Source organism: Charadrius vociferus, unplaced genomic scaffold (assembly GCF_000708025.1).
Source record: "Charadrius vociferus isolate BGI_N301 unplaced genomic scaffold, ASM70802v2 scaffold477, whole genome shotgun sequence".
In the NCBI taxonomy this organism is placed as follows: Eukaryota; Metazoa; Chordata; class Aves; order Charadriiformes; family Charadriidae; genus Charadrius; species Charadrius vociferus.
Genome location: NW_009649449.1, coordinates 216626 through 227737, shown reverse-complemented (window position 1 = coordinate 227737; position 11112 = coordinate 216626). Strand labels below are relative to the sequence as shown.

At 44.6% G+C, this 11112-nt stretch overlaps 2 protein-coding genes across 2 annotated transcripts; one reads left to right on the top strand and one right to left on the bottom strand.

The window, feature by feature from the left end:
* Positions 1 to 8: 8 nt before the first annotated feature.
* Positions 9 to 3398, top strand: LOC104290529 (F-box only protein 6-like; the record flags this gene model as incomplete). The annotated part of the gene is made up of 5 exons (XM_009889640.1): positions 9 to 255; positions 858 to 984; positions 1684 to 1779; positions 2111 to 2246; positions 2937 to 3398. Coding segments are annotated over 5 exons (753 nt in total), but the record flags the coding sequence as incomplete, so codon positions are not given.
* Positions 3399 to 4367: 969 nt separating this feature from the next.
* MAD2L2 (MAD2 mitotic arrest deficient-like 2 (yeast)) lies at positions 4368 to 8705 on the bottom strand. Its single transcript, XM_009889545.1, has 8 exons — positions 8659 to 8705; positions 8307 to 8425; positions 7653 to 7724; positions 6702 to 6802; positions 6484 to 6578; positions 6292 to 6365; positions 5171 to 5263; positions 4368 to 4870 (listed from the first exon to the last, which is right to left on the bottom strand). The coding sequence occupies exons 1-8, from the start codon at positions 8696 to 8698 to the stop codon at positions 4829 to 4831; spliced, it is 636 nt and encodes a 211-aa protein (XP_009887847.1). The 5' UTR covers positions 8699 to 8705; the 3' UTR covers positions 4368 to 4828.
* Positions 8706 to 11112: the final 2407 nt, after the last annotated feature.

Sequence of the window (11112 nt, the reverse complement as noted above, 5' to 3'; positions counted from 1 at the left end):
CACCGATTCTGGATCTCCCCGAAGAGGTCCGGGTGGAGCTGCTGTCGCTGCTCCCGGCCCGGGACCTGGTCTGCGCCTGCAGGCCGGTCTGCAGGCAGTGGCGGTACGTGGTGGACCTGACCACCCTGTGGAAGCGCAAGTGCCAGCGCGAGGGCTTCTATACCCAGAATTTGGACAGAAGTGTCTCTGACTGGAAGATCTACTATATGCTCTGCAGCTTAAAGAGAAACTTAATCAAAAACCCCTGTGCTGAAGGTTTGTTTAATTATTTATAGTAGAGAGCTAAGAGTTTCCTGACAGAGTGAGTCAGTGTCCCGCATTACTCAAGTGCTGCTGCAGCTCTGGGACTGTCCAACTGCCGACGGATCTCTGCTGGGTCAGACCCACGAGTAAACAGCTGCAGTAAAACTACCGTGGGTAGATAAAGCGCTGGTGACTACGTATCTGTGGTTACAACCAGAAAAATCTCTGGAATGACTAAGGCCCAGCACTGCAGACCGTGACGGTTAATTTGCACAGCACGTACAACACAGTAATGGAACCATTGCCTGTTGGGATTAAACATTCGGGCTGCTGGGGGACTTTTGTTGTCAGAAACATGATTAATACGATTACAGTAATTCTACTTTATTACTGATTATGAGTTTCTGATGTGGTCAGAAAGTTGCTACGTATGGCCACATTAAATGGCAACATAAAGACAGGAGTCACTTCCAGCTGTAGGAAAAATAGTGTATCTGAAAACTCATCAAAGTGGGTGCCTAGTGTTCTTCTGTAGCTGAATGTGGGACAGAAGCGGAGGTACGGCTGGAAACTGAAGTGAGGTCCTAACACTCATCTTTGATATCTGTTTTTAGAGAATTTTCAGCACTGGAAACTTGATAGTAATGATGGAGATAGATGGAAGATTGAGGATCTGCCTGGAGTTCATGGAAACATGATGCCAGACCCCAGAGTACACAAATACTTTGTCACTTCGTATGGGTAAGAGCTAGATTCCAGTAATGTGGAGCTGGAAGACCTGCTTTCTCCTGTCTGTCTGCGAAGGCACTATGGTTAGAAGGCTTGAGGCAGGTCACTGAACCATGTGTGGGAAAAGGAAGGAGCTTAAACTTTTATACTAATTAGTTTAAAGACACGGGTGTACTGCTGAGAGAATTAATCACAGCATGTGCTACATTTCTCTGTCCCCACCAGGAATTTTCTGTGATTTTTTTTTTTTTTTATAGTAATGATAATCCACATGGGATCTCTGCATCTCTTCTAGCCAAGGTGGTAGGCAAAGGTTAAGCAAGCTAATCAGATGCGCTAACCTGACAGGTCAAAGTTCTGTAACCTCTAAGGATGGTAGGTGTGTTTGTCATGCTAAGAGCTTGCAATAAAAGCTGTCACCAGAGGATTAGTGGCTTTTACATCCATTAAGCAGTAGTTTCCTGTACCCAACACATGCTATACAAGCGAAGAGACCCCTCTTAATCCAGCTTGCAGGCAACTGTTCTGTGAAGTGAATCAGTTCACTTCCTTGTCTAGTTCTGGCTACAGAAGAAGACATGCCTGAGCTGGGTCAGCCTTGGGGGCCTTTGAGTTCTGGGTGCGCTTTTGGTAAGAGTAAAGCTGTGGGGCAAAGCATGGATGTTGAGAGGGAAGAGATGCATTTTGTGAATATTTCTATTGCTGTTGCAGGCCGTGCTTCAAGTCTCAAGTCATTTCCCTGCAGAAAGAAGGATACTGGAATCAGCTGATGGATGAGAAACGGCCTGAAATTGTAGTCAAGGATTGGTAAGTGTATGCACTGAAAATGAGAATTTCTGGCATTGGCCTAGAGCTAAGGTAGGCCGCTGAAGCTCCTCATGCTATGAAATTAGTTCTTTATTCTTTGGGAGTTGTAGCTCTTGAGTAAAACGTAAGATGAATCTGGGTTTATTCAATTGGCTGCAAAGAGGTGGCAATCGCGTGAAGAGCGGCGTAGCTGGAAGTTTTAGAACTTCATAGCTATGGGGATGAGATTCCTATTTCTCTGCAGATGGGGATCCCCTTGAATGCTGGTTTTGAACACTGAAGAGAAGCGAATGCTGTACGTACAACCCTGCTCTCGATTGCCTCTCTCTAGGTATGCTGCCAGATTTGACTGTGGGTGTCGCTATGAGCTCAAAGTGCGGCTGCTTTCCGAAGACTACATTGTCCTTGAGGAGTTCCACCCCGAGCCAGTGGTTATAGAGCAGTGGAGTGATGCCATGTGGCGAGAGGTAAGCAGCAGCCCTGGGGGCAGTAGCTTTACATCAGTACTGTGACACTTGAATCTTGCAAGTCTTACCTGGCCCAAAGTCCCAAGTGGACCTTCTTTCTTGCGCAACACAAAAGGCAAGTCAGTCCTTGCTGCTGACAATGCCAAAGAAGCAGTAGTGCCATGAAAGAGCGAGGTTCAGTTTGTAGGTGCCCAGATTCTCTAAAGAGTATACCCCAGGCTTCTGTTATTTTAGCTCAGTCTCTTTAGTTGTTTCTGTCTTAAGTTTTTGTCTAAATAAGTTACAAGACTACAGTTCTTGTTTTTATTGGATGAAAAAGCTTTGTTTTAAAACTACTGCACGGATGTCACTTAAAGTATCGCAGACATTACTTTTCTTGAATTGCTAAACATGTTTAACTGGTTTGATAGGATGTAGATTCCCCATTACATTGTTGTTTATATGATAAATGTACCTAGGATTGAAGCTTAATGTTAGGTTTGACTTGGAGCGGCTTTCAGGGCAGGAGGCTGAATGAGAGAGGTGTTTCACCCATCATACCCAAAAAGGGGTATGATGCACTTCCAATGAAAGGTATCTTGGAACAAGTTTTTCCTGAGATCAAGACTCACATACTGTAGTTGTCTGAGCTTCTCGGTCAGTGCTGGTTTATTTAGGTAAGTTAAGAGGAATTTTATTCTTTCTCTCCAGATTTCTCACACCTTCCGGAATTACCCACCTGGAGTTCGTTACATCTGGTTTCAGCATGGAGGCCAAGACACCCAGTTCTGGGCAGGATGGTATGGGATCCGAGTGACAAACAGCAGCATCACTATTGGGCCCCTGACATTGTTATGAAGGCACAACATAAGCGTTTGCTTTTACCTCAGGACTGTAACCAGGTGGTCTCAGGTGCACTTATTTGTCTGTACTCTCTGGGTGACTATCGGGGTTTTGTCTTGCACAGTTGATCTCAAATACAAGCAGCTCGTTCTCCTTGTTCACAGCAGAACTTCTGCGGGCCCAGGCCTTTGGAAGGACTTCTGTCTTCCTCTTTCATTCTCTTGTACCATGGATGTTACTGCAATTGCTAGTGCCCTTCCACAGGAGGAAGACTAGGACAATTAAATATGGTATCTGTCTTTTCTAGTTAATATGACCTTGTGCTACAGCCAAACGCTTAAGTCTTAAATAGAAACCCTTTCTTGTTTATGGAACTTATGAAAGATAAGGCTAAAATGTTTCATTTCAGATTATCAATGCTGTCCTCAAAGGCTCTGCCACAGAGAGACTTGTTTTGTATGGTATTTTCCTGTTTCAGTTTAATTATGTATAAAAATATGTCTGTCACATCAGACCTTCCATAGCATAAGGAAACTGTCAATGCTTTTTCATAAATGCTGTGTCACTGGTACTTAATTCCTTACTGTTTCTGTAAGTGTATATGATCAAAGTAGTACATACCTTCCCTGTCCAAATACTGCCCATCATTGTTTGAATAAACAGCTACAGAAAGAGGAGACAAGGAATCCCTTAAGGTAGACCTTACAACATAAGTGCCTTTTGATTGTGCTGGCTTTTTGCATACTACCTTTGTACTATGAGTACTTGGTTTGTACTGAACAGTCTAACCCTATATAAAATGTTAAAGCAGTGCACAACCTGGATCTATAGTATTCTTGCACCTTTTACTTGGAGGAAGCCAAGAGTTACTACACTGGCTGGCTTAGTATTTGCGCTGAGCTTGTTGCTCGGGCAGTTTGCTATGAACTGTGTCTTCTACCCCTGTACGCAGAGCCAATACTAAGGCTGCCTTCCATCTCCTTTGACAGGATGTAGGAAGAACAGTGTTTCCCTTGTCTGTCCTTTTAGGAGTGGGACATTTGGCAAGTGCTCTTGCTGGACAGACAAATTCTACCTTGCTAATACCAGTAGTGGGTCAGAGCCCTCTCATGGAAAGGGGAGAGACCCATGTTGTATAGTCTCTCATAGGAATTAACAGACCCCACCTATGTTCCAGAAAAGGTGTAGAAAGGTGGTGGAAGCTCCACAGAAAATGCAAAGCTCCATACAAAATAAAAGTACTTCCTCACTTAAGGGGGAAGGCTGGTTTGGACAGAACTCAGCCTAGTTCAACTGGAGTAAAACTTAATATTTATTGAAAGCTACTTGGGACAGTCACAGTGGACAGACACCACGTAAGGCCTCACTCACCCTTAGTATGAGTCCATTGCTGTAGTGGAGCACGTAACAGATCGCTGTGTATCACTACCAATGCGCAATGGAGACGCCCTGTGATGGTGAGAACTGGACTTGTACAAAGCGCTGACTGCACACTGCAGTTGCCTATATCCTGCCCCCAGGGATTGGCTGTAACAAAACCTATACTCACTCTCACATGAGTGTACAAGGGAACAGGCTCTGGCTCCACATTCCAAGTCAGTTCTATATACAGTGGTAAGAGCACTTGAAATAAAGAGGCAGCAGCTGCTTTACATTCACCCAGAAGGCCAGCTGAAGAGATGGTTATCAAGGTACAGTTTGTGAGAGATCTTATTCCACTGGAAGATCAGATGAGGCTTGAAGGCAAGGAAGATCTGAAATCAGGTGCCTTTGTGGGCTCGCTCTTCTACATATAGCTGCATCTGGAGGAGAGAAACGGGCATCAGTTCCGTTTGGTATGCAGGTAGGTGAATGGCAGGGGAAGTCTGTAACAGGCTGAATAAGAAGAGTTTGTACTTTCCCCCATAACCAGATTTCCCACTTCATTATAAGGAGTCTTGCCCTGTTTTGATTACTGGCAGAGGCATCTGCAAGACTAAGCTACTGCTCAGAAGTATTAAAATTGTTACCCTGCAGAACACTGCAGAGCTGGCATCAGCGTAGACAAGGCTTAGAACTACATGCAGTTTCAGGCACTTCTGGGGCCAGAATACTCTGCTCACCTTTAAGATATCAGATGTCATAGTTTTCAGGGGAATAAGCCGGGGGTCATGCATGTGCACGTCTTGTTCGTCGGCGAGGATCCATGGGAAATCCTAGGGACAGGAACACATGGCGCTTTATTTGCGGAGGGGCTGGCAGACTCTGTAAGGTGAGCTCACTCTCTCAGCGCTAGGTCAGCATTAAGTGAATGAGAGCTCCAGTGGCCAAGGGAAGAAATGGCTAACTCAGACCTTTCATAACAGCAAAACTTAACACTTGCACACTCGGCCCTGAGACTCGGCATAATTCTCTTCAGTTACAGCATCAAACTGTAATGTTAACCCACTTAGTCCAAAGGTGACTTCTCATTTCTTTAAAAGACAGACTCTTAGCTCTCCTGAACTAGCACATTCTGTTAATTACACCAGCATTTAACAGCAACTCCAGAATACTCAGGGCATGGATTTCTGTCCTGCCTTGCAAGTTTAAAGCTTGGCCCGCTATACTACCAGTTCCCATTACTAAGCAGTACTGATCAGACTTCCACTTTGAAACAACTTTATACTTCATTATCTTGCTTTATTGTGCCTTAAGACACCCAGAATAACTTGGCTGGGGTCACAAAACTTCTCCTGTACCTAGGCAAGAATTGTTTTAGAAGTCTTGCTTTAAAAAGTGATCTGCACACACTTTCCTGCAAGATAAAATGTATTTGTGCACCTAAAATGCACTAATTGCTGTAATCTTAGTCTTCCTTGCTATTTATAAAGAATCAGCCGTGCACATGTAGTGGATGCAAGATGAGGGCTTTTTTATTTTTTTGTTACTTAAATTCAAGTACCTCTTCAATATGTCAGAGTATGTTTAAGTGCCTGAGCAGGCATTATGCAATACATATTGTTACAATCTTCAATTCAGGCATTGAAGCAGCTGTTGTCTGCAATTGTGGCTGGTGTGTGGTGAAATGTGCTCAGTCACATCACCAGCGTAAACCATTTTAACACATTCAAAGCAAAGCTGTGAAGAGCATCATGTGAAGCTAATGTACACGTTCAAAATATCCAGCAGCCTTAACCCTAGAGATGCCAAAACTCTGTAATTTCCAGTCTCTCAGAGCCAGGCAACCAAAGATATCACTCACTTTTATCACCTGGATCTTCTCCATGTTCCGTGTGGCAGCCTCCCGTGTGTGAACCAGAACTGTGAAGGTGCAACCTGCAAGAGACGTGGCAGGCTCCGGATCAGGGGACAACTAACAGAAAGGATGGGACACTGCCTGTTGTTGTCTTAAGTCAAGCAATGCTGTGCCATTAGGCTGTGGGGACATGTTTACCTGGGGGATTGTTGTCAAGCACAGCATCGCACACACTTATCTTCAGGATGAAGGCACGCAGTAACTGCTCCACGTGGGACAGCAGGGACTCTGAACTGTTGAGGAGACAGCAGTTGTTACTGGCATGCAGCAAAGTACTGGGGCATGCAGCTGTTTCCAGAATGCCTCTGCAGAGGCAGGTGTTGGATGCCATGGGCAAGCAGCAATGGAAACTTTACCTAATGGAAAGAAGAGGTGGCTGGGTGATCTCAAAGACAAATCTCTCCACAGGGTGGTGCTCTTTATCCAGGATTACAACTACAACTTTCTCCACGTCATTCTGTAAGAACAAAGATAGAAAAAAACCCTTCCTTAAAACAAGCTGTCTTCTGCCCCCAGTGTGCTTCACACTGACTGATAAAGTGGGAGTATGCTTATTTGTTGTGGCTCACAGTACTAGCAGTTACCCAAAGCCTGAGCACTGTCAGATTATTATTGCCAATCAGAAAAAAATGCTTTTGTAGAGTTATTTCTAGCTAAATAGTGCATTTATCTATGTGCTGTTTTGGAACAAAGGAGGAAATGTACAGCTTTCTCATTGCATCACTCAGGAATGGACAGCGATGAGGAACTTAAGATATGCTTGGACCGTTGGCCAAATATAGCAGCTTTGTACTACCGCAATGTAAAACTGACCTACTTCCATTCTATAAATGCATTAAGATAGTCTGTAAAGAGCAGAGAGTGCAAAATCTGCCACCATCCTACATCCTGAAAAGTTTCAGATGGCCGCACCTTTCTCTCACAAAACCTAGAGCTCAATCGTACCTTTGCTTGCTGGCTTACAGCAAAGCATTCAAACTATTCTGCCAGACAGGTACTTAAAGGTATTCAAATGCAGAATGTTAAGTTAACGTGTAGGATGATGTAACTGAAAATATATAGCTGTATATCCTCATGTGCATGTATTAGATGCAACTAAATGCCAATGATCAGCAGCAAGGCCAGGCCTTAACTGCAAGGAAAGGTTATAGATGTTATTTTTTGTTTTGTTAGTAACTTTATCAGCTAGTATATTGTATATGGGAAACTCGTAAATAAATTTTGCAATGAAGACAGTATTTATATTCTCTTACTTTCTATCAAAACCACCTGCAGCACTTTTGGCCAGGTCCCTGATACGATCTTACCTTCTCGAGCAGCGGCTTTACACAGTGCAGGGTGTCCTGGATGTACTGATTCAGCTCCGGGTGGCAGGACATCTGTAGCAAACACAGTGAGTAGTCAGAGCTGTGTTCTGCTGTGAACCAGGACAATGCTAAATGGGAAGATTTAAATAGAAGCACCGATGTGTTCCAAGGCACTTGAGTCATGCTTCAAATAGAATTTTTCACCACTAAGCTGCCACTGCAAACTAGTAATTCTTTCACAGAAGGGCTAATTAGCTGAGGCAGATCACTGTACCCACAGAGTTATGCTATTGTGGGTATATATATTCCCATTACAGAGTTATGCTATTGTGGGTATATATTCCCAATATACTATATGGGGAAGAGTATATTCCAATCATCTCTACTTCCTAGGAAGCATGCTTTCATGTTACCTTACTGCACATAGCTGGAGAAGCCTTCTACTACTGTTGTCCATGATCTGCTTGTTCCATGAGTACTGCTGTATCCTCAGCTACAGGGCCGTTTTCCCTTTTGACAGGAACTAAGTTCTCTTCAAAAATGAGTTTGCACATTAAAACAAACTCTAGAAGTGACTTTGTTCTGGTGAGTGTGGACTGTTCCCCGCTATTTTGCGTCTCCGCATGGCTGTCAGCTTCCAGGAAAATCTCCTACCTGGACAGGTACGTTGTATTTTTTCCTCTTCTGAAAGATCCCAATAGGGTAAACTTCTCTGACATACAAGATAAGGTGAACAGCCACTTCCAGAAATTCTGAAAGAACATCTGCAACAACTGAAAAACAAAAAGTAAAGGATGCTGAAGTGGGGAAGGGGGAAGCATGCAGAGCAATACCATATATTCATAGGATTATTTAAGACATTTTTCCCTGAACAAATTTCACCTGCTTCCCCTTAGCTGCAGGAAGGTAAGGGACAGAGCAACCCTCCAACAGCTATCCCACAAGCTCACGTGCCAACAAGAAGCTTTGCAAGCGTACCGGTTTGCAGTGTAGCACAACACAATACCTTGCCCAAAGTTAAGGTCCTGCCGTGTGAGAGTGGTCATCTTTCCCAGAACCTGGAAGTAATCACAAAAAGAATGTTTACCATCTGGCTCCTATATTATTAATATAGTCAGCTCACGGAGCCATCCACTTCCCTAATGCCACTGAGCTCAGACCCCAAAAAACTGTCCTCTGTGCTTATTTACATGAACAACTCCGCAGGGCCCACTGTGAAAGGTTTAAACACCCTCCATAACCAACATGTCATGAGAAATCACCAGTAGTGAAAAAACTGAGGACAGTATCATTGCTGCGTTCTGGCTCACACCCCAGATTGATAGAATACTCATAATTTAATTCCTGCTTTTTGAACTGGGTTTTATTAAAAAAAAAAAAAAAAGTGAAAAATCTGTCCAGTTCACAGTTCTTCACTGTCTCCCTGCCTTTTTGATGCATTTTGCTAGGACTGGACAACTCACAATTCTCAAGACATAGGAAAATTTAGACAATCACTTTTTAGTAGCACAAGGAACACTTTTTTTTTTTTTTAAAGCCACACAAATGTTCTCATAACATACCAGAACACACCCCTTTGCTAATCCCTATATCCTATTATAACACAAGAACTTGTCAGTTTTATGGGTTTATTCTCACAACAACCACCATGAAACCTTGCTCGTTCAGGTTAGGATCTGTGTGACACTATACAACACAGGTACTCACTCATCTGCTGTCCACTACCAACAGCTTCAGAGCATCTCTCTCGCTCTCTCTCATCCCAAGGAAACCAAACCCTGCACAGCTGTGTAATTAAGTTAACATGGAATTTGTCACACAGAATCATGGAATATCTCGAGTTGGAACTGGCCCATAAGGATCAGGGACCATAAGGAGACAGACTTTTTACAAGGGCGTGTAGTGATAGGACAAGGGGTAATAGCTTCAAACTGGAAGAGGGGAGATTGACAATAGATATCAGGAAAAAAAAATCAGTATGAGGGTGGTGAGGCACTGGAACAAATTGCCCAGGGAACTTGTGGAGGCCCCATCCCTGGAGGTGTTCAGGGCCAGGCTGGATGGGGCTTTGGGCAACATGGACCAGTGGGAGGTGTCCCTGCCCAGGGCAGGGGGGTGGAACTGGATGATCTTTAAGGTCCCCTCCAATCTAAACCATTCTATGATTCCATGACCATAGAGTCCAAACCTTGCTCCTCGCACGACTACCTAAAACTAAACCACGTGACCAAGAGCGTCATCTAGACACCACTTGAACTCTGACAGGCTTGGTGCCATGACCACTTCCCTGGGGAGCCTGAAATTTGTGACAATTATAAAGGACAGCACATTAGATAGCCAAATGGAATACCATGTGAATACCAATCAAACAGCAGACGCTGGGGCTCAACTTTCCAACAGCTTTCCTTATATAATGAAGTATGTGCTGTCCACGTTTTAAGCTACAGTGTACATAATTTTCCGCTACAAATTTTGTTTCATTTTATCCATACTCTATGCATGCAAACTCTCACCACTAATAGCAACGCCACTGTTCATAAGCTGCATATGACTTTAAATGCCTCCAGGAGCACTGTGGCCCCACCAGAAACACAGGTGTCTCACACAGACCTCTGATAAGCCACAGGCATTCCAATCAGTTGTTTAGCAACTGATTTTCAAGCTGCTTCAGCTGCAACAAACCATGTTTTTCAGATCTACAAAGATTATTACTTCAAATCTTCACAAAATAGGGAGCTACTCTCCTCTCCCTTTTTAAATCAGTATCTTACCACTGTATACAAAGACTCCCTGGAATATTAGTGACCTGCTACAATAGAATTAAGACACTTAAGCATCTCTCTATCACCTCAGCTGCAGTGATTCTCAGATCTGTACAAAAAATCTGCATCAGAGTAGCATAAAGAATCTGTGGGGTTAGAGATTTAGGTTCACATCCTCACCTAAACATCCCCCTTTCTTAAATTCAGGCCCCAGGGAGACAACAGAGACCCACCCTTACAGGCAGTCACGAGGTGAGGCCTAAGAATCACACATTTGATACTCCCTCGGGCTTTGGAGCAACTGAGTGGAGCAATGCTGCACTTAACAGCCTCTCAGCCATTCAGTCGAATATGCCGCCCTATATGTAGGAGGTCAGTTTGCAGAAAAAAGTCGCCCTCCCTTTCCCAGACCGAGAGACGGCCCCGGGGGAGGCGAGGGACAGCGGGGAGGAGCAGGCACCGGGGAAGAGAGTCTGCGCTCCCTTCGGGGTGCTTTTGGGAAACTCGCGATCCCTTACTGCAGCAACGTCAGAAGGGCGCGGAGGAGGCAGGGACGCCGTGTCACCGGTAACCCGTCACCCCCAGAGGGGCCCTGTCCCCGCCCGGGGCTGCCGCGAACAGCCCACCGCCGCCACCACAGGCCCCGGCCCGCCCCGCCCGCTCCGCGGCCCTGTGGGAAGGAGCACCACGCTGGGTTC